General features: G+C 38.0%; 2 protein-coding genes across 2 annotated transcripts; one reads left to right on the plus strand and one right to left on the minus strand.

Moving 5' to 3' along the window:
* Positions 1-1472: 1472 nt before the first annotated feature.
* ankrd13a (ankyrin repeat domain 13A) lies at positions 1473-9575 on the plus strand. The gene is made up of 15 exons (XM_067609575.1): positions 1473-2013; positions 3562-3697; positions 4002-4126; positions 4217-4262; positions 4549-4692; positions 4794-4983; positions 5833-5899; positions 6020-6101; positions 6245-6306; positions 6391-6521; positions 6646-6803; positions 6939-7070; positions 7164-7318; positions 7428-7492; positions 7637-9575. Exons 1-15 carry the CDS (start codon positions 1906-1908, stop codon positions 7833-7835), a joined length of 1800 nt encoding a protein of 599 aa, XP_067465676.1. The 5' UTR covers positions 1473-1905; the 3' UTR covers positions 7836-9575.
* Positions 9576-15031: 5456 nt separating this feature from the next.
* Positions 15032-23502, minus strand: slc6a4b (solute carrier family 6 member 4b). The gene is made up of 13 exons (XM_067609615.1): positions 23277-23502; positions 22071-22205; positions 21745-21964; positions 21455-21593; positions 21202-21336; positions 19724-19827; positions 18541-18668; positions 18339-18451; positions 17742-17873; positions 17533-17632; positions 17302-17402; positions 16570-16737; positions 15032-16460 (listed from the first exon to the last, which is right to left on the minus strand). The coding sequence occupies exons 1-13, from the start codon at positions 23500-23502 to the stop codon at positions 16380-16382; spliced, it is 1782 nt and encodes a 593-aa protein (XP_067465716.1). The 3' UTR covers positions 15032-16379.
* Between the last annotated feature and the right edge of the window lie 268 nt (positions 23503-23770).

A 23770-nucleotide genomic window follows, 5' to 3' on the forward strand; every position in this document is an offset into this window, starting at 1 on the left:
TCCTCTTTTTTTCACAGAACCCTGACGTATACTGATATTCATAAAATAGATGTTTAGTTGTGTCTTCTTCATTTATTTATTTATTTATTTATTTATTTTACAAAAATCTAATTTGTTATCGATATCCACAAATCTTGAGACGAGTTTTTTTTTTGCTGGCAGCTCTTCATGGTGCAACAGCATTCCCAGTGGCAACTGGGACCTATTACAGTAAAGTTATGCCCTGATTTAGGTCTGACAGGAGATATTTTTCTCCCCAGCTGCTTAAAAATAACACCTCCTTGCCTCATACGCTCAGATCTCAGTCGTTGCATGACTCTGATTCTTAAAGCTACAGTTAATAATCAAATCTTAATACAATACAGTAGTTCTGATGGAGAGTGTTGTAAGGTTGGAGGATATACACTGGTAGACCAAAATGAGGGCAAAGGAACTATGTATTTAAGATGTTTTTTTTAATGAAACTTTATTTATCCTTACACATTCCGTTTCATCAGTCTAAATCGAAATTATAATCAAATCTTGTAACAGGTTATACACAACAACAACAACAACAACAACAACAATTATAAAAGGTACAGTAGAAGATCTTTTTTTAAAAAAAAAAATAAAGGCTATTCAAATATAAATATATATGTTTTCAAAAAATATTCGTAACCATAATAATCGATTGTACATATACTCTTTGTTAGATATTATTCAAGATATTTTAGAGAATTGTAAGAAAATAGTGATATTGCTCTGATGGCATAATGGACCCAGCATTAAGTAGTCTTTAAAATATGTGAAATCATGAAGGAACAGAGAAAATAATGATAATGTCTTCTAAAAAGCGAAATTTGTGAATACAAATTCCATCATAATCATCACATAGTCAGTTTGGTTTATGTACCTTTATGACGCGGTGAAGAAAGAGCATATTCAACAGCTCAGTAATGTGAATATACCTCCTGGATATTTATCCATATATAAATTAAATTTAAAAAACAAAAATAAGCCATAAAAGTATGACGATACACAATTAAGGACAGCCTTATATGTGTATCAATGGGCCCATCTTTGCTTTTAGCATTTTGTATCCGCAGAAGAACATCAGGCACCAAGCCAACATACGTTAATAGATCCAATCACTAACGTTACATAATATAACACATAATTATTTGAGTTCAAAACTGCTAAATATAGTTGTGTACATGTACTGCACAGCATGTTGACGGTAAAGTTACGGATATGTAACCTCCCCCTCTAAACGTAACCAGCAACGGCTGATCTCATTTCGTTATAGGCAATACAGCCGATTTATCGTCTGGATACATTTATTTTATTATAATGATAACTTGAGTTACATTTTTAATTATTTAAAATATCGAATACATAAAAAATATGACTCGGAGTTACGTTTTATAGGCACTATACTTTAGATTTAATGTTCTGGACACCCCCATGCAGACATGTCGAATGGTTGCGTCCAAACTGGAACTGACAATTTTTTCTCTGAAGGCGTCTTTTTTTTTAAATGTACAAATCGTGTTTCTGTCGCGCATTCACTCAAGGAATTGATGTTATTACGCATAAGTTAAGTTCAGTTTTATAACATCTTGGTAAGCGCGTATAATTATACGGTATTAATTTGATTAAGAGCCTGTTTCTATGTAGGACACCCCTGTCATTATTGTGTGCTACTCCTGGCACTTCCTTGTTGAAAAGTTTTATTTAGAGGAAGACTTGAGGGAAAGTTGGCCACCGGCGTACACATTCTGACTTTGTTGTTGTCAGTTTTTAAGGTCATGATTGATATTTGTCGCAAAATTTTGCAAAACTAGCGTGTAGCTGTCGCGGTTTTCCCATGGCTGTAAGTATAAGAAGCAGGCTAACGTTGCACTGAGAGGCTCCGTAAAGAGGAAGATGTCCACAGCTAACGTTAGCGAAGATATTAGAGGGAAGTTTCCACTGCATGCAGCAGTGTGGGAGAATGATTACAGAACACTGGAAGAACAAATAACGTTACCACAGGTGAGTAAAAACACTGGATATGTTGCAAACCTACACACCGATGTTTTCTAGCTAGATGAAGCCAGGAGCGAGCTGTTAAATCTGCACAGTCGTCCAGTTAATGTAGGCCAGTCGTGTTGACAGATGCTCCGCAAAACACAAAGATTACGTTTAAATGTTTATTAAGATATCTCTGTTCACTGATCAACACGTTTGTTTCTTTAAAAATGTATTCCAACATAGATTGGTTACCTGCTTCCAGGTGTAATTAAAGGACGGGTTCACAATTTTTCAAGTCTGTCATAAAACAACAGTCAGGTGCCCAAATGAAAAGTCAAATAGTTTTTTTCTTGCTGTAATCATTCCTCCTGTTTATACTGGCCATAAGTAGATGCCTTCATAATGCACTTACAATGTAAGTAATGGGGGTCAAAATCCACAATCCTGTTTATGTGAAGCTTCGACCGTCCAAAACAGACAAATCAAGTAGTCAAGTCTTTTTAGTGCCAAAATCCCTCTTTTTGTTACAATACTTCCACTGCAACTCAGAGGAGAAACACAAAGAGGGAATTTGATGCTAAAAATACTGTAAATGTGGCAGATATCCACTTGATGTGACTAACTCAGACTGCTGAAGCCTCATATAAGCTTCAGATAAACATTTAAATGACTGTGTGGACACACCTCCATCATTTACATTGAAAGGGCATTGGAAGGGAATCTTTTAATAGCCAGTATGACAGGAGAAATGATTACAGCGAGGAAAACCTCTTTCAGTTTTCATATGAACACCTGACTGTTGTTTTAAGACAGACTTGAAAAATTGTGAACCAGTCCTTTAATGCTACTAACTCAATCTATTACAATACAACTCACAGACTGTCATGAATTATGTCGTTATTATATTAAAGACTTAATAGTGGTGATCATGTCTTGTCATCAGTGACAAAAAAGCCCTGCTGGACTATTCATTGTCCCATACAATATTTCCAAGGGTCTTTTTTGTAAGAGCCTGGCAAACATATTTCTGAGTAATCAAACCGGTTGTTACTCATTTTTAAAAAGCATCTCTAATCTCATAGTGTTTTTCTCCATAGTGGCTCATTACAACCAATAATGTGTATTGTTGCAAGGTTATTACTGTAATGCAGTCACTGTAATTGTTACTACCTGACCATGCTGATGAATAACAAGCTCACCTCAACAGTGTGAGTCATATGAGGACCAGACATGATGCTGAGCTTTGTCAGTGAACTGACTACTGTAATCCTACATCATCAGTGATGTAAACCTAAATTGAAAGGTGTCAAACTATGTATAAGATAATCATAATGTGGAAGGCCTCAGTTACAAGTCAAGCATAATAACAAACCCAACTTAACCATCAGTATAAATAAAAATTTATTGTTATTTTGATGCTCTTTTGTTCTTGTGCATCCTAAAGTATTTTTATATGAATTCAGCAAGTCCAACCAGCTGCTTAGATTTTATTCCTTTAAGTAAAACTCAGTTAGGTGGGCTCACCCTCCAAAATATATCTGGTAATAAGTTTCTCCTTTATTTTCTCAGAATGACATCGAGGCTGTGGATCCCAGAGGTCGGTCACCTCTGCACCTGGCTGTGTCGCTTGGGCACCTGGAGTCAGTGAGAGTCCTTCTGAGACATGGAGCCGAAGTGACTAAAGAAAACGCTAATAATTGGACAGGTTAGACATCAAACTGGCTTCTTGCAAGGTTGCCTGGACTTGTCTTGCACATATGCATTTTGTGGTTTTGTGGGTTGTTTTATCACTTTGTGTCGTTCATCTCTACACATCATCAAAGGTTAATGGGATTTCTGGTAAAAATGCATATCCACTCCTCTGACTGCTGTAAAACCATTTAATTTTTGATGGTTATTACTGTCATTGTTGAGTTTTTTTAACATAGAGTTGCTGCTCCTGGGGAACAAATACTGTTGCCTTAAAAGTGGTTAGTAGTTTGTTCACACACTTGTCTGTCTCTGTGTAGTGTTGCAGGAGGCGGTCAGCACCGGAGATCCAGAGATGGTTCAGTTAGTGCTTCAACGCAGAGACTACCTCAAAGCCTCCACTGCTCTGGGAGGAGTGCCTGAGCTGCTGGCAAAGATCCGAGAGGTTCGACTTTATACATTTTCCGGTTGTCTTGTCCTCCACATCTACATTTAATTACAAAGGATATTGCTTTGTCTATCTTTCCGTCCACAGTCTCCAGACTTCTATATGGAAATGAAGTGGGAATTCACCAGTTGGAGTAAGTTCTTTGTTCATATAGTACAGGTTGGTTATCAGTCATAGTATGCAAAAGAAGAAGGTATTTTAAAGTGTTTTCTAACGTTGTGACCTGCAATTAAATGTCCATACAGTCAGAATCTTTTCCAGCCCAGAGGTTTTATCAGGTCATACAGGAAAAACTACATACTGTACCTTCCTCTTGGTCTCTGAAAAATTTGTTGTGGTTTAGCAATGAGTCACATTGTTTTTCATGTGCAGATACATTTCTTTCCATTGCGGGTCATTCATAATCTGTTGCTTCACAGTCCCTCTTCTGTCCCGGGTTTGTCCAAGTGATGTTTGTCGCATTTGGAAAAGTGGCGCCAGCCTGCGAGTGGATGCCACACTCCTAGGCTTTGAAAACATGACCTGGATCAGAGGGCGCAGAAGCTACATCTTCAGAGGAGATGGTGCGTGTGTGTGTTTTAACTCTCTTTCTGAGTTCTCTCTGTGATTCATACATCCCTTTCTGTAAAATGATTTAGGTTTATCCCTGACTGTTTATCGACAGATTCATGTGCAGTGTTGATGGAAGTGAACCATGATGATCAAGTGGTGGACACCGAACGTTTCAACATATCCCAAGAAATGGAGGATGTCACACTAGAGTCGATGCAGCCTGCGGAACAGGAAGTTGCCAAAAGGTTGACTACATCTATTGTCAACACCTACTTGGACACCAAGGATATTGCTTTTGAAAGGCAAGTGACTCATCTTTAACACTTTCCCCTTTCTCACAACACACAACTGTTCCAACTTCCTGATGTGCTAAGAACAAACTCCACAGTGGCAGTACTTCACGAGAGCTGAAAGCTCAAATGACATTTTCACACTTGTTTAAATATAATTACTCTCTGAATGAGACTACTGTCTAAATATTGATTCCATTTGGCTTATTAATGATCATTATGTGTACTGACTTTTGGATGAAAAAATATTTCCATCCAGTATCTAACTAACATCTAAAAATAAACAGTGAGTGTTACAACAGATATTAATAATTAGGTGAAATTTAATGAGGTGTGTGCAACTAATTTCTGTGTAATTACAGCTAATCTTCATTCAGATAACTTCCTCAAACACAGTTGCATTTGACAGACAATTCTTATACTATGGTCTTTGATCATTTGACTTGCAAGAGGTATTTGCAGTTGCCAAAAACGTGTGTAACTAATAACATTAGTGATGGCTGCATTAAATCCAGGTGTTAAGTGCTGTAGCCCCATATTGTGCACACTTGTTCAGATTAGTGCAAATAATTTAAATGCATTAACAGGCTTCTTAAAATGTCCTATGAAATGTTGTTGCATGAGACATAAACTTTTAGGGAGTTTTTCCTTATTTGAATGGAGGGTCAAAGGATAGAGGATGTTGTGTTGCTGTACGGATTGTAATGGCCCCTGAGTCAGATTTGTGATATTGGGCTATACAAATAAAATTTGACTTGACTTGTTTTCTCTGTTTTATGGAAATGATTCATAACGGAAGGATATGATGGTGGACTTTTCCTGTAATGATGATTTTCTTTTCACAATTTGTTTTTTTCACAGGAACAAGTCTGGGATTTGGGGCTGGAGGTCTGACAAAACTGAAGTGGTCAACGGATTTGAAGCAAAGGTTCACATAATTTATACATTTGCTTTAAATTATAACTGTACAGTATATGTGTATTGCCATAGAAATGATGGAGAGTTTTTATAATAGTGTGTGACGCTTAGTTCTGGTTGTTTTGCTCAGGTTTTCAGTGTGAACAATGTGAATGTGGTCATCAGGACAAGGACAGAGCATCTTACAGATGAAGAGAAAGCCAGGATAAAAAGTAGGTGGAAGAAATTCTTCATGTGTTACTTTTTTATCCTTCAGCATACGTATTTATATATTTTATTATGTTAAAAGCTCCCTTTCATCCAAATGAATAACAACCTACATTTGCCTGAGACTGAATGAGTTCTTTGTTCAAAGGTGAGAGGAACATCCTGGAGTCTCTGCTGGGGACTGTGGAACAGCACATAAGTGCACAAGGGGTAAGACGTGCACTAGTAATTACATAAAAATGATGCTTCTTGTTCCCACCAGACAGCTGATTTGATGAGTGCTTGACTCTATAGGACATGACTCTTGAGTACGCAACTGCCACCAATCCCACTGCCATCACTCCAGAGGAATATTTTGATCCTGACTTTGACTTGGGGGACAGAGACATTGGCCGACCCATTGAACTAAGCATCCGAACACAGAAGTAAGACACTGAGCTTTAGAGATGTAGAAACCTTTATTCCTTAGAGTTGTGTGTTTGTAAGTTATTCTTGTGTGAAAGTAAGTTGTGTGTACATTTCAACAGAGCTTTCATTAATCTCTTACAGGTTCAAAGGTACGCTGTGGATGAGCGAAGAACATCCCCTGTCCCTGGTGGAGCAGGTGACCCCCATTATCGACCTCATGGCCCGGACTAGTTCCCATTTTGCACGGCTACGAGACTTTGTCACCCTAAAATTTCCACCTGGATTTCCTGTTAAAATAGGTTTGTGTCATTCTTGTGAGGTTTTATAGAGACCACACTTTCAAGAAGCACACAGAGTAATACGGTCATTTCCTGTCTGTAGTCTTTTTTTTTTTTTTAAATATCTGATATCTGTTGTGGCTTCCTCTTTTGCAGAGATCCCTCTGTTTCATGTGCTGAATGCCAGGATTACCTTTGGTAATGTGAATAAATGCAGTACTGAAGAAGAAGCGACCACAACGCCAGCAGCCACGCCAACATCCTCAGGAGAAGAAGAAGAAGCTGCAGGTTAGTAACACAGTCACTGAATATATTATAAATACAAGATGCATCATGTCTGTCATTTCTCAACCGTGTTTCCTCTCATTTTCATCTGTCCAGCACTGCCCCTATTTCAAGTGTGTCCTTCGGTGTTCGAGGTGCCTGCCAACTACCACCGTCGAGGAGGCAGCCGCCACACGCCCGTGTCCAACAATGACGAGGAGCTTTTGCAGTACGCCATCCATCAGAGTCTCCTGGAGTCTCGAAGAGGCCAGGTCAGAAGGCAACAATCGTCATGTTATGTTCGTATCATTTTCGACTGCTCTCCTTTTGCAGTCCATTCATTACACACTTTAACTGCTTCTCATGTTTATGTCATTGTAGGAGGGGATCTGGGATGATGCCGATGGGGATTTCACTGATGTAATGCTCAGTAGCCCGAGTGACAGGTAGGAACACAGGTTAAAGCCATTAGCATCGCAATCACATGATTAGCAGCTCTCGCTTCAGGGTTTGAAGACCAGTAACTGATTTTCTTAACACTAATTTCACCTCTGGGATTTAGATGTGAACTTTATATCTTGTTATTCTAGGAGTATCCCAGAGGGGGTGCTGGTGGATTATGGTGACACCTCCAGCCCTATAAGCTCCCCGTCTGCCTCTAGTCCTGACTCAGACCTCCGCATGGCCATGGAGCTCTCCGCACGAGCTCAAGAGGAAGAGGAGAAGATGAGGAAGCTGGAGGATGAGGAGCTAGAGAGGATATTGCAGCTGTCACTCACTGAGAAGTAAAAAGGAATATGAGGGAATAATAGTAATAATAACAACAATAACACAACTTTTCCAGATCCAGAAGCAACCACCACACCTCAATTTTCCTTTCCAACCACTGTAGTCATCTATGCAACCGCAGGTTTTTTTATGTAACAGGCAATATCAAACCCTCGGTATCCAAGATTTTCCAAAAGGTATTTTTGGTAAGAACATACTCCTTTATATATTTCTATCTCCACATGGTGCGTCTCCATCTTCTGGCTTGGTTCATGGATTCCTCAAGATAATTTCAGAGGGGTTTTACTCTTCTTTTTTTTTTGTTTTGTTTTGTTTTTTCTTTTCCAATGTAGTATAACAGCAGCAACATGCTTCTGTTGATCATATCATAGTCTGGAGTGAGGGTCAGATGAGTGTAATTAAGGTTTAGTGAACAAAAGCGGACTACTTAAGGTGACTTTGTATAGTGTTGGCACTCAAATTTGGCACGTGAGGTCCAAAGCGCTGCTTTTTTTTGTTTTGTTTTGTTTTGTTTTGTTTTCCTGGTACCTCTCGTCTCAGTCCATGAGAGGATGAAAAACGCTTTGCAGGTTAGAAAACCAGCAGTATTGTGGACCTGGAGGGGACAGATTTGAGTGCTGTCACTGTGACGTCTTGCTAGAGTCACTTTGTTGAGGACCATGAATGGTTGGACAATACAAGACTGAATAACAGACATCTCAGGGTTCAGATTTTACACAGTCCCTTCACTTTGGAATTAGGTTTGTTAATCAACTGTAAATCTTGCGGAAATTGTAGACTGGTAAATGTTTCTTTGGTAAGAAACGGTATCTCATATGCATATCACTCAGCCATAACAATAGTATTTCAGAAAGTTTAGGTGAAAAGTTCATAAGTAAATGCAAGACTCTTGTACTTGAATGTACACTGTTCAGAAAGGTAAACACGGATGGGATTTCCTGGCCTTTTTTTTTTTTTTTTTTTTTAAATCAAACATTTTCTTCCGATTTCATGGTGAGGAAGAATGTATTTTTGTTGATGTGTCATCAACTGTCACTGAGCAACTTCAAGCATTAACTCCTCAGTTCAAAAACACAATAGCAGAGACCAGTCTGCCTGTGGATGTACAGCCATCATGCAGTGTTGCAGAGATTATTCAGATTCCTAACAGCAGTCTGTCCTAGTCTTCAGCCATTTGTAGCCACAAACAACTCTAAACCTCTGAGCAGAAGAAGAGACAGCACAGACTTGTTGATCAAGCATGTCCGCTATATGTACAGTATGTAGACTTTGTTTCTTCAGCACGTGCCAACAGATTGCTTTGCTGTGATAACGCTTGGTGGAGGAAAGTGGTGCTGACAGTTTCATGTTGTGCCACTCTGTCTAAACTTTCTGAACAGATTTTTTTTTAAAAATTGTAAATTAGGAAACAAGATGAAGAGGTTTCAGTTGTTCCAGGGTGATGCTTAGTAACATGCATTAACCACTATAGTTGATTTCACTGACAACCAACCACTTATCAAAAGTCTCGCTGCATTGCTGTGTCTGACTTTCAGGGGCTCCAGCTCACAAACTACTAATTATAACGATCAAGTTGCCAAACTGCTGAACAGTCGAGTTTAAAAAGGCTAGCTTTGACGAATTTAATGGAGATCTTTGTAATGCACCGTTTGAGCTGCAAAGTTTTTTTTAATATGTTAAAATTTTAAGAAAATGTGTCGGTTTCAAAATGTTTTCTAAAATAAACGCACTTTATTTCCATGAGGACTAAATGTGACTTCCTTCATGTTCTTTATTTACAAAAAAAAACAAGTTGACACACAAAGGCCTTTCTTTATGTCTTGAGATAGATATTTTGTTCAGGTATCATTTATCTGCAGTGTACAAATGGTTTTACGTTTGGTTAGCTGCTAAATATGTTCATACTTCCAGTCACAACATCTGCACTGGATATAGTACATAAAGTATACTGTGGGATGAATGGATTGTGCAGAATACACTCATACTACATAGAAAGAATCTGTTCTAGTAATAGAATAGATGCTGCATTATCCTTATCTGAATTAAAATTTAAAATGGGCGTCATTTTCTATGAGAAGCTTTTTTAGATTTTGTCTAATATTTGACAAGTCTGACTGTATTAATTTTAAAAAAAATTTGCCTCTAATCATAAAATCATTTAAAAAGCAGAAAGTGGGACACTGGCATCAGACTAATTATTTACAGAACAAAACAATAATACTTAAGTCAACTCTTTATTTCAGAAAATTGATTAGATTTTCACATTTCCATTTCTTAGTATCACTTCATTTGATTTCTCCTGCACATGAGCCTTTATCAACATTGTATCTGCAATCAGAGTACTTTCTTACTTTGTAATCTCATTATTGCTGCAGGACTCAACAGTTAATGATTAAATTTACCTTCAACGGGAGATAAGAAACACACGGACTTACAAGCAAACCAGATATAAATACCTACTCACAGCGTTTCCTGCAGATTAAAAGTCCTTATGTGTTACATGATTATTAAGATAAAAAATAAATTAGGCCTACAATGTATTCCTGTAAACTGTATACGCAAATTCCACATTTAGGGGAAAAAATCAGTCAGCTTTTGGTACCACTAGATTTTAACCTGCCTTGATCAACATTGTTTCAACTGGTGTAACTGATGTCGACTGAAGCAAGACTTTCACTTTGTAATCCCACTTTTGTCAGTTTAATGGATGCAGAAGTTAAGGTCTATTAGTCAGATTTCCCCTCAAAAAGGCTAATAAGACAAAGATAAACTGACAGCATTTCCTTTTAGATTCGTCATAATCAAATAAAATAAATTTAAAAAAAAATCTAATATAGTGTGACAGTAGCCCAGATTAATAAGAGTAAAAAGAGAGTAAAATTAGGAAATGATTGCATCCAGTTGTACAGCAACATTTATGTATCATAAGAAACATTTTCAAACATACAATAACACTGAAAATAACCTGATTTCATTGCTAAGGCAACACCAGTTCAGACTGGGTGTTTTCAGTGAGGCTTGCTGGCAGGTAGGTGGCACGGCTCAGTCTGGTACCGTCATGGTGGTGTAGTCACCCGGGTCTGGGACACCGGCTGGACTGCAGGTTTTTGTCTCTGGGTGTTTTATCCCCACCTTTCACCGCCGGGACAGTGGTTTGTAGACACAGACAGCCATGATAATCATCAGCAGCAGCAGGACTCCGAGGACACTGCCCAGCGTGACTGTATACGGACATAAAGACAGGCTGTAGCGACCAGTAACAACAGACAAACACACTGGTTTTGATGGTTTAAACGTGTCCTATGTGTGCACTTAATTTAGCAAGTAGTCGTTACTGAGAATAAAGAGAATTAATACGGATTTGACGTCTAGACACCTTGCAGGAGACCGCCTGTATCTCAGCATCACTGCATGCACCGACAGGCCTCTCCTTTGTTTACATGCAGTCTTACCCAGATTCTGCTTCTCTAAGAACACATAAGCTCTGTCGGTCAATCTGAAGTCCTCCTGTTGTCCGTTGACTGACACACTAAAGCACATTATCAGGGCTGCTGGGATGAGGTGCAGCATCATAGCGGTGGAAGCTGGAGGAGCGGTGATGGTGATGATGATGATGATGATGAGAGTGAGTGAGGCAGCTCTTCTTCCGCTGACGGATCAGGGTCCTAAGGCCGCTGGGTTGCTGTGTTTGATAAATTTGAGCTGTCAATTAATAGGTTAGTTAATCGGCAGGTATTTTTTGATAAGTGATAAATAATTGAAGTCTTTATTTTTAGGATATCCCGGAAAAAATATTGTACAAAAAAAAGGTTTTGTCTTGAAAGAACAATTCAGTTTAAAGACAAGTAAATATTTATTGATTATTCAGTTCTAATTGGAAATCATGTTTTTCATGAGGGTTGAGTTGGTTCTCACCTGCGGACACGTTTCACATTTTTGTATTTCCAGCTGACTGACTAAAAGGCTTTCTGCTTTACAGCAGATGTTGTTCCAGCTTCCAACAATATAAGAATATTTCCACCTGCCCACAAGATTTTTCTGGAGTGCACCATCTTTGTGTGTTACTTGACTATAATAAGTTCCAAATTATATAGTTTTTCAAGGAAAATTCTTAGGAAATTATTACAATAATTTAAGAAAGTTCCCCAAAGTGCCAAAAATTCACTGGTTCCTATTTCTCAAATATGAATATCTACTGGTTTTCTTAGTCCACTATAACAGTAAATCGAATATTTTGGGGTTTGGGGCATCAGGTTTGCGTCAGTTTGGGTTCTGTGAAATTGTGATTATGGCATTTTTCAGTTTTCTTACATTTTAATGACCAAACACTGAATGAACTAATCAAGATTGGCAGATTAATGAAAGTAAGAATAATTTGCAGCAGATGTTGATAATACCAAATACTTGCTTGCAGTCATGTGAATCATATGTAACTGCTGGTTGATTATTATATTGCTGATGTTGAGAAAATTACACTGAGCTTTTTGCCGTGACTGCACCAGGACACTGACAGGTGTTGGCAGGTATGTCGGCTATGGATCTACAAACGTTATGAAATCTCTTCTCTTACTGGTAACCATCAAACAAGTGTGAGGCCCCCATCACATCTCCCATTTCTGAAATGTCAAAGAGCAATAAAGAATAGATATAAAGGTCAAGCTCCTTGGGGTTATATCCTTATATAATTACTCTGCATGACTGATGTATATGGCCTTTACCTTCATCCTCTATAGAACTTAACCATTACTAACACTTACAGCTCTTAATTATATGCCAGAGGAGCTTAATGAGCATTAATGAGCATTAGGAAATGTCACTCACGGTGGTCTGAAATTAAAACTGGAGGCTTCCTATCACAACAAGAAAACATTTCATTATAGCATGAACTTAGATATACTGTTTTAATAGGATATCTGAAGACATTTAAACTGAATTAAACAGACTGTCATATGTTATCACTTGATTAAACAAGAATGGGCTTAATAGGCTTAATAAGCCTAATAAGAAAATGCAGTCTTTGTAGTTGTAAACTCTTTATGAGTATGATTCTGTGAGCATCGTCTTTTTCATCTCATCCTGTTGATTCATCAGTGGATTTGAACATTATTATGACAGCTGATATCAGGGAGCATTACATCAACTTGTTGATATATCAGGTCGTTACATTATGTCACTCAAATGATTGTTTCTCTTTGTTTCATCTGTGTCCAGCACATGGAACTCAAAGCTTTTTATCACCATATACAAAAAATATATTTAAAAAAATGTTCATTCAAATGAGGGCATCCAACAAATCAATTTTCCAAGTATAATTCCAACAAGTGGCTTAATGCTTTTGCAGTTTTATTTGACATGAAGGAACATAATCAGTGTTTGCACAGAGAGCTGTACATGTCTGAAAATCAGGGCCCACCCTTCTTGGAGATGTACTCTAATGAAATTCAGACATGTTGACATTCATCGGGGGTATACGCACAACAGAGTAATATTGAGGTGATTGTGCATAAAAGCAAATATTTTACTGGTCAGATATTGCTGTTAAGACAACACTTAGAAGACCCTTTACCTAATTGATGGCAAAGACCACTTACTTCAATGAATGTAACTACCACCTTTCTGTGTGTAGTCTTAAGTTGCCCACAGATGTCAATATCTGTTTATCTATTTGTTCTAGTTGTGGATAAAATCCTCTATTATACTATGTAACTTAATATCACAATATCAACATATATCATGAGAGAAATCTGAAAAATCAAGTAGAAACTGTTTAATAAAGATAAAAATAACCAGACAGGTGTGTTTAAAGGTGTGTTTTAAATAAAATGTCTGACAAATCATCACATTCGTGCAAAACAGACATAAAAATACAATATTGACTTTTTGTTTAAATCCTATTTTTGATGGGCTGCAAGTAACAATCACATGTAGATGATATATACTGTTATGACACTTTGTGTCCTTGATACGTGGTCAAGATGAACTATTATCCTTCTCCCCAAGTGTGTGTGTGTGTAAGCATTGATTTTTGTGTGGTTTATATGTCTGTATGAAAAATCTGTCAATAAAAATAATATTAAAAAAAGAAAGATACAATATTGACATAAATCAGTCCTAACTGTCTAATACACTAATACAGATATATTAAAGCAAGAGACACCATGAGATAAATCCATCCTAGTTTGTGCTGTGACTACTAGACTAGCAACCAAAAAACACAACTTGCAAACTGTGAATAAAATAATAATAAAGGTTTCATTCTGTACACTCAGACTTTGCTGTTTGGTGTCAGTGGAAATTGAGACATTCACATGAGCAAATAATCATTTATCCATCTGGAGAATCAAGAATATCTGTAGCTGAGGTGTTTTTTATTTACTCTGTATTTACTTGTATAGCTACTGTACTCTACTATGTCAAGATTAATGGATGCACTGCAGCTGATTCAGTCATAACATATACTACATCTATGTAGTCATTTCTTTCCTTAATATACTGCTTGTCAAGCTGTTCATGTCAGGTAGAGGAGAAACCGTCTATTTAGCAGTGTCTCTTTTATGTGTCTCCTGCGCTTTCCTGTTGTCTACTTCAATAGCAGTCACTGACACAAAAGGGCTTTGATCTACACGTCCATCACCTAGCAGCTCAATGGGGAATCATATGTTCCAAAACACTTTATACTCTCATATATGTTCATATCTGTTGTCCTTGAAGTGATCGGGTCTGGTTTACCCGGGAATAAAAATCAGTTGAATAAGTAAATATCCGAAGGTGGCTGTTAATGGGAACTGTGTGTGTGTGTGTGTGTGTGGGTGGGTGGGTGTGTGTGCATTTGAAGGTAGAGGCTGCTCTATTCCCTTGTATGTTGATGGATTCTGGATATTGCAAATTAGCTTGTTAATTAGAATATCTAATAGAGGTGAGCAGCAGCCATCAGCCATTACAAAGACATGTCGATCACCATATGGTGATTTGGAACAAATCTCTTAAACGTGTTCTCCCACACGTTTATGATTGAGAGAAAAAATACAGTGACTGTTTTAATGGGGATAGTGGAGTTTCACTGCTTAAGATGCTGCATGATGTTTCGTTTGTTTGTTGTTTTATATTCCTGTTCTAGGAATGAAAAGGATCACAAAGATGGAATATGTAATTTATACAATAATTAATTTATAGACATTGTACATCATACATAAGTACAGAAACCAGGTTGAAGAGGACTGAATTCACACAACAATCATCACCTTGCTCATCACATTATTCTCCGACTATAAAGAAGGTGTAAAGCGCTTTTAGATAAGTTATAACACATGTGACTAAGACATTTACTGTGTATCTGCAAAAACAGTCTTCAATTAGAGAGTGAAAACATTGTCTGGAGAGGCACAATATCAATACAACCTTTACAAATTTTGTACATGTAGTGTAATATGTAGGCAGTTTAAGGCAAAAGAGGCTATCTGGGGTTAAATGAAGCCTTCAGACAAAGACGCATGAGTTTATTTTTTAAATAATTTAAAAAACCTAGTGGCAAAAAGTCACCTGGAATTCCTTAGAAAATGGTTGCTACATCTTATAGAACAGCCTCAGTGTCTTACTCAAATGCAAAGTCTGTCAGTGAGGAAATTCAAAAACATAATCTTTCTGAAACCATAAAATGAACAGACATGATCTTTGTCTGAGTGCCTCATTTATCTCCGTTACAAACACTTGTGGGGAAAAACAGGACTTTTTTTTTTTAGCAGATGTATTCAGCAGCTGGCGTAAAATCCTATGCGAGACTGTGTTACATATAAATATATAAATATAAAATACAGCTTTAACAAAAATAAAGAAGTGACTGTAATCGACTGTAAAACAGTTTTAAGTTAACCCATTATTGATCGTTTTCCTTATGGGCTGAAAGGTACTGTCTAGCACAAAAAAAGGACTTAGCTCCAAGAAAAAACACACAGAATATCTGTTCAAACTAGCAAAGCTGGTAAAAGTTGGTGTGAAAAAAATTAGTTTACATACTTTTCATTATGTTGGCCACTGAAGGATAAACAGCCAACATAAAACACTTTTATTATATGAAATTACATGCAAAACACTGCTCCCATCCTTTTTAAGTGATTCACAAAGTACAGAAAATATAGAACTTAACAAAAGAAAATGCTCCCGTGCAACTGAAATAATGTGCTAAATGTTATAGAGATACATGTTGTTATTTTCCTTGGCATATTGTTCTCATGAGATAAAGATAGCGGACAAATCCTTGAGTTTAGGTAATTACTACTGACTCTGAATGCAACCCTGGCAACATGTGAAAGCTACATACTGTCCTGTATTCACACAGATTCACACATGTAGCTAAGGGATGACTATTGACTATTACTGTCTGTTCCTCTTACAATAACAAATTTAGCAGCATTTACCTTTTTGAGTGTTTGACCTCAGGAGCAGGTAACAGTCATGATGTCACCAATAATTTAAAAGCATGATTTGAATAAAAAACTACAAGCAGGGGAAAGAGTGAGTTTTTCATGTGTAAAAGTGTGTTTCTTTCTATGGAACAGCGGCCATGTTGAGGCTGTCAGCATGGATGTCTGGTATGGTCCTCTCTGGTCTCAGACACACCGCCAACCTCTGTGGAAAAAGGGGAGGTTCAGGGAAGAAGAGAAGAGGTTTAATTTAAACGGAAATGTGTAAGAAAGTTCATGTTTTCAGCGTTTCTGCACATGTAGCGTCCACTGACCTGTTTGAGAGATCCCGGGGTCCACACCAGCTTGTAGACCATGTAGATGGGGATCCACATAAAGGACGAGAAGCCGATGATGTACCCTACTGTGATGCTCCAGTCTGGGTAGTTATAGTCGAAGAGTGTGAGTTGCGGTGCTTTCAGCAGGGAGCTCACTATGATATACTGAGAGTTGGGATACATAACATTTCCATATGTAAATGTATTATCAGGGAGGGGTAATATAACTGTCACACTTTCATACAGTATAAAATAAGTATATAATGGAACTCATAATAGTGTAATAATGCAAAATGTCAACAAGAAGGCAAACAGAGAGACTAGGATATTAAACTGTATGTAGGGGAGGGAAACTGACATTCACCCAAAGGTTTTGCAATATTCATGCTGTACAAAAAGTTTTGAATGTGGTATTTCACATAGAGGAGGGTTTATTGTTCAGTGGGGGGTGTGCTGTTAGGTCTCCACAGCCTTCAAAGGCCAGGTACCGTCGTCTTTTGATCTTACACTGAGCTTTCACTCACGTCTTGGTCTACTACTGCCCATTGATCTCCGGATGACTGTAATGGATGACATTTATTTGATCTTTTTTTTAAAGGATGATGTTAAAATGTGTGACAGAAAAAAAAAGATCCTATGGTTTATGTATTATAAAATGTAAAATCGTCATCGACATTTAGATCCACTTATTGCGTGTTTAAGTGTCGGTGAAAAATATTTTTCTCTTACCGCCAGAAATGCTGGACTGATGGCAACCCAGCACACCTTCCAGAATAATCCTGGAGATTTTCCCAGCATGGCTTGAACATCACTGCTAAATCTTTTGATGCCTGAAAGCAACAAAACATATTGTGTTTATATTTCACATGCTAATAATAAATTTGATTCTCAACGTCATCGATTTACATTAAAGATAAAATAGGCTGAATATCAGTCAATCAATAATAATCTCTTGTTTACCATAGAACCAGGAAACCGCGATGGCCTCCAGGAAACCCACCGCAATGATGGAGCATCCAACCCCAAATTCCTCCAGCAGCTTCACCACATAAGCACCACCCTGTCAATTACATTTTACACTGAATAGTGACATCAGCCATCATCACTCATTTTTCTCCAATTAAGCAACAGACATTACTCAAAACCAGCTTAAATTGTGAAAAGCTCACATTTGTAAGGGTGCTTAGAGAGCCCAAAAAGCAGACAACTACCAAGCCCAGGACTAACAGTTCACGTCTGTGAGACAAATAATCTGGGTATTCATCCAACACTGCAGTGATGATCGCTTCCAGTCCACCAAACTGAAACACACAGAGAAGGTAAATATTATTAGATGTTTACTTATGCTATTTAAAATATACCATATCACAGTATGATATATGTATTTTTCAATGTGCTTCAGCCAATAATTTGATTTGGAACTCTTATGTCTGGTAATGCACACTTCAGTAAAATTAGCATCACTATAGCATTGTATGCACTTGGCATTTGCACTTTTTAGGTCAATGAAGAAGTGAGAATTTAGTTGAAATTTCAAGCAAACAGGCCTGGTTTATTGTTGAGACTGTTAAGAGTATTTCATTTAGACACGATAAACTTGGTAATATTTAACACAATCTCATCTGTAACTTATGAATCTGCCAATAAAACTTTCAAAATTACATTATTCAATCAGATATGTTGTCTAGCTGAATTCTTTTCTCTAATTCATGAAGTGAACCTGTTGCCTTCGTGTACTCAAAGCGTCCAGGTTTCACAGTTCGTACCGTGCTATCCAGTCCCAGCGTGATCATCATCACAAAAAATATGATGGCAAAAAAAGTTGAGCCCGGCATGTTAGCAATAGCTTCTGGGTACGTGATGAAGAGTAAACTTGGCCCTGGAAGCATTAAAACATTGGTATGAATATTTGATTTTTAATGTAGTTCTTCTGTTTTGTGATTTTAAATATCAAACTCATTTGCTCACCTTTATCCTTGGCTACGTCCTCCACCTTCACTTTCCTCATCTCGGCCATGTAGCCCAGCACCGCAAAGATTACAAACCCTGACACGAAGCTGGTTAGACAGTTCACCAAACTGGTCACAATGGCATCACTGGAGAAGAGGGAGAAAACAATCAACAAACAAACAATTTTGTACATTTCTCTCAGTGATAGTGTTGCTGTTGCTGTCTGTGCTGAAAGCCGCCTAACACTTTGCTGACCCATCTGACCTTTCTTTAATGGGCTCCTTTTATTATCCCTTCAGCCTTGTTATGTGGCTGACACATGAGGACACTCCTGACTAGCAACCACAGACATCAATCAACAATACTAATGAGGAATACACCACTGAAGCATGAGGTGTGTTTGAGATATAAAACTATCCCTCCAAAAGTCTACCAGATATACAGTGTGTTACACAGAATGAATCATCATTATATCAGGGGGTTTATTAGAACAGCAAAATTAAAAATACCAGCGTTAAAACACACACACATCGATCTTGTCTAGGTGCTGAGTCTAAACCAAATATAACTGTGAATTCTTTCTCCCAAAAGACTCAAAATATGATTTGCTTCTGAGAAAATGTCTTCTTTATTACATTAAGTGCACTGTTTCAAGCTTAAATTGGCACTTTGTCAGATACAATCGAAATGTTGCAGTTGCATTCAGTAATGAATACCAAAAAGTCATCTATCCAGAAGTCATGTGATTATAAAGATAATCATTATCACACTGACACATTATATTTTTGAAACATGTTCAACAGGAGTCAGGAAACTGTTAAAATACAGCGCCGTTTCTGGTTGACAGCTGGGCCCGAGTTCATTCATGATCTGTGTGTTTACTACAGTTTGCTCACATGTCACTCTGCTCTACTTGTCACATCAGCCGCACACACCATTAGTCATACTGGGAGTGTGCGATTTAATTTCTTGCTCTGCTTACAGCTCGCCATTTTTACCCACCATGTGGTATTCATATTAACAGTTAATCCCACAGCTGCTCTTACAGTTCTCACAGGCCATACTGTGCACTTAAGTCATTAAACTCAATTCAAATTTAGGAGTGCAAAGAGTAACTGCCTCTACTTACAGGCATCAAGCTGTGTTAAAGACAAACACAGGTTCCTATGAATCAGTGTGTTTCAGGCTGGTCACTTCTTACCGATAGCAGTTGTTTGTGAAAGGGTTGTAGCTGGAGAGCGCCAGGAGCACCCCAAACCCAGGTCCCAGAGAGAAGAATATCTGAGCAGCAGCATCCACCCACACCTAGAAAATGTAGAGAGAGAGACAGAAAGAGTTAGTGTACTATCTGGAAATATAACTGGACAACTTCTAGGTTGCTGTGGGCATTTTTCAGCCTAAGAAAATACGTATTTCGCACAGAGAAAGACAATTTCTTCTAGGTTAAATCTATAACACCTTTTAGTTTCCTTTTCAGTGATTTAACATCAACTCCCAACACAAATAAATGAGGGTATCATCAAATCCTCCTTCTCTTATTTTTCTTATTCGTTTTCTGATCCCTCAGTATCGTTTGTCAAGCTGAGAGGTGTTGTGTCAGTCGTATAGAAATCTAGTTTCCGCACAGCTGTACGCAGGGAGATCTGAAGAGGAGCATGCATTCGGCATTAAAAAGAAGAGGGCAGCGTTGGATATTGGCGATTGAGACAGAAAGGGAGGCTTTGTTAATGGGCAGAAAATCTAAACCAATTATGCATCTTATTATCCTGCTCTGTGGCTTATTTATGCATCTCATTTCATCTCATCCATATTCCCCTCCAACCAAAGCACTCACACATGTTTAGCAAACAACCACAACAAGCCGGAGAGGAAGATGAGGACGTTTCAGAGATCATAAAAACACACACAGGCAGAGTCTCAAGCGGCTAAATTTATCAGATGAGGAGTGAAGTGGAAATAAATGAGTACATGTAAAACTGCTGCTTCTCTTGCACAGAAGATCCAGATTTCATTACAGAAAGTCCAGCAAAATCAATACTCATCAGGAAGTCCTAAATGTTGGTGAGAGAGTGGAGAAACTCAAATTATCTCCACTCCTCCGTAAAGTCTTTTGGGAAAGTTAAAATGAACAGAAAAATGGAGCATATAATTTCATTCTTGTTTTGTATTAAGTAGATTTTTGTACTTCTGTGGAAAATGTTTAGAAAATGGTTTGGTTAGGAACATTGAGAGTAACTGCTTTGAAATAAGCTTGCTCTCAACTGTCAAAACAAATAAAAACAATACAGAAAATTCAACATAAGAGGTAACATTTGTTTGTATGAAAAAAAGATGGATGAAATAGCTGAACTATGTTAAATTAATATGCAACAATGAACTATTTCCTACTAGTGGAGGCAAACTAAGGATAAACTAAACTTCTTATTTTTCCTCTTTCTTCTTCTCTCTTCTTATTTTCTGTTCTTTTAATATGATGGATGGGCACATTGGGTAGAGTGTCTTTAACTAAGTGAAAAGCTATTCCATAATTATACAATTGCTTTTGAACTGATGTAGCATTCAAAAAAGATCCTCAAGGTAGCAAACATATGAGGCATGATCATGTTCCTCTATTTAGAGATGATTAAATTGTGTCATTTTCTGACAAACCAGCTTACAGACTAACATTTTACAACTTACACTGGTCTCCAGCAGTTTTTCCCACTGCGGTTTCAGGTAAAACACCACACCACTCCAAGCTCCTGGCAGAGTGGCACCACGGATTAGCAGGATGAAAAGCACAATGTAGGGCAAAGTGGCGGTCACCCACACTACCTGGTGTAGAAGAAATGGATAAATCAGGAAGATGTATAAAGCGAGAGGAGGCACTGGATGAAAGTAAAGAAGATACACAATGATCTTTTGGTTCTGTGAGGCAACTACAACATGTTACCTTCCCTGAAGTCTTCACCCCCTTCCAGAGGCTGAAGTAAACTATAGTGAAAATGAGAAAAAGGCAGAGCATCAGCTGCCAGCGAACGCCCCCGACGTTTTTCAGCCCTGATGACTTGTGGATCTCAAGAACATTCCTCCTGTTAGGATAAAACACATAAATCATCAGACATTCAATATACAAAACAACCTTCTCTGTACAAAAACACTAGCAGACAATATTTGTATAATGTAATACTGTAAAGCTATTTAAATATGCGGTTTCTGTTACTCACACTTACATGCACTTACGTGTAAAATTCCTCTGCTGGAGACCTGGAGGAATTCGTCCAGGTGACGTTTGGCAAGTCAAAATAGTTGGTGCAGTTGGGAGTATTCCACATGTTGTCACAGTTTGTCCACGGCAGGATACTGGAGAAAGAGGAGTAGAAGTAGAAGAGGGCCCAGGCGATGATGGTGTTGTAGTAGAAGGACACATACAGGGCGATTATACAAATGGCGTATCCTATACCTGAAAGAAGAAAGGAAACATGTGAGATTTTTATTGGAACACTTTTAAAAATCTGCTACTGGTCCTGGAAACAACATGTAATCAGCTCAGTGTGAGGACATCTTACCTTTGAAAATGGGACAGATATGTTTCCATATGGATATGGCTCCGGTTCTGTGGAACTGTCCCAGTGCCAGCTCCATGTAAAAGAGCGGCACACCACCAAAGATGGCCATCAAAATGTAGGGAATAAGGAAAGCCCCTGCGCAGAGAGGCACGATGATACATGTTATGTAGGGCATTTTCATCAGGGTCATGGTGTCACTTTGCACTGTCACTTGTGTGCAGTGATAAACTGAGGACGTTCATAAACTCAAGACTGGGGAAATATAAAGGTTAGAGAGGGATTAAAATATGAAACTGGGATTATAATTTAAAAATCAGACTTTTCACTGGCTTCACATTTACATCTATTAACTACACTCTTGTGTAAATTATGGTTTATGTCCCAGGGAGGATTTACAAGAATCAAATCTTTATTTGACCAAACCATGAACAAGAAAACATCATTAAGGCTACTACAAACTGAAACTGACTACACAAAATTACAAAATGAAATGTTTACAAATATCTCCTGTTTATGCCATTCTTCATTATCTTATTATATTAATGCCTTTTGAATTCTGTTTATATGTCTTTTCATATGGTCTTTTGTCTATTTTATATCTTATCTAATGCCTTTTTAATGCCTGATGTAAAGCACTTTTAATTGCCTTGTTGTTGACAACTGTTATACAAATAAACCTGCCTTACAACCTGATTGGCTGCTGCATTTAAACCAGTCCTTAAATGCTGATGTATAATACAAAATGTTGAGGAAAGCACAACATACATAAAGACTTAACAAGCTGTGCTTAGAATAAAAACTGCATGATAATTCACTAAGTACGGACATTTTTCTGCTATAAAAACGCTTGATAGTGTTGTCACACTCCTGTATTGTACCAGTTATTGATTAAAAAAGTGATAGATACAGGCTGTGTCCTGTGTCATAGGAAAAGTGTAAAAACTTCTTAGTGGACTTTTTATGGATGTGAAGGCTACAGATACACATTTCAGCACCATGGACAGTGTTTGCTGCCAGATGCGCAGCTTCAACCTGTTTTCTGACACATTTAACGCCATTTAGATCACAAATATGTATCGATTTGAAGACTCTTCAAACTATCTGAAGTGTTTGCCCAGGTGGCTCCACATATCAGCTCTCGAGTTTTATAAATCCCAGTTTATAAAATGAAGCTGAAATCTAAGCTAAAATCTCTAAAACACTTACCGCCACCGTTTTGATAACATATGTACGGAAATCTCCAAACATTTCCCAGATCCACCGCAAAGCCAATGACAGACAAGAGAAAATCCATCTTTTTGCTCCATTTGTCCCTGGAGTCCGTCTGCGTGATGACCGGCACCGGGACAGCGTTGTTGGAGCTGTAGCCGGGGTTCGGGGAGCCGTGGTGGGTCAGACTGCCGGCCATGACCGCTGAGTCCTGTCGGGCCATCGGACTGTGAAAAGTCAGTCAGAGGACCAGCTCCACGGAGAGGAGGATGTTTCTGCTGTAGTGATGACAGGGACGAGGGGGAGGAGTTGGGGAGGCAGCTGTGGACACTTGGGGGGATACCTGTTAGTGAAGACAGATGTGGTTCCTACTGACAGCAGCTTTTAACACCCTTTCAACTACATTTCAAACTTTCGATCACTGTATAGTAGCTTTGTAATTCCAGTAGCATATTGAATGGTTTTACTTTTCCTCTAGTTAACCAGCAGCT

This window comes from Thunnus thynnus, chromosome 2 (assembly GCF_963924715.1).
Source record: "Thunnus thynnus chromosome 2, fThuThy2.1, whole genome shotgun sequence".
Taxonomy (NCBI): Eukaryota; Metazoa; Chordata; class Actinopteri; order Scombriformes; family Scombridae; genus Thunnus; species Thunnus thynnus.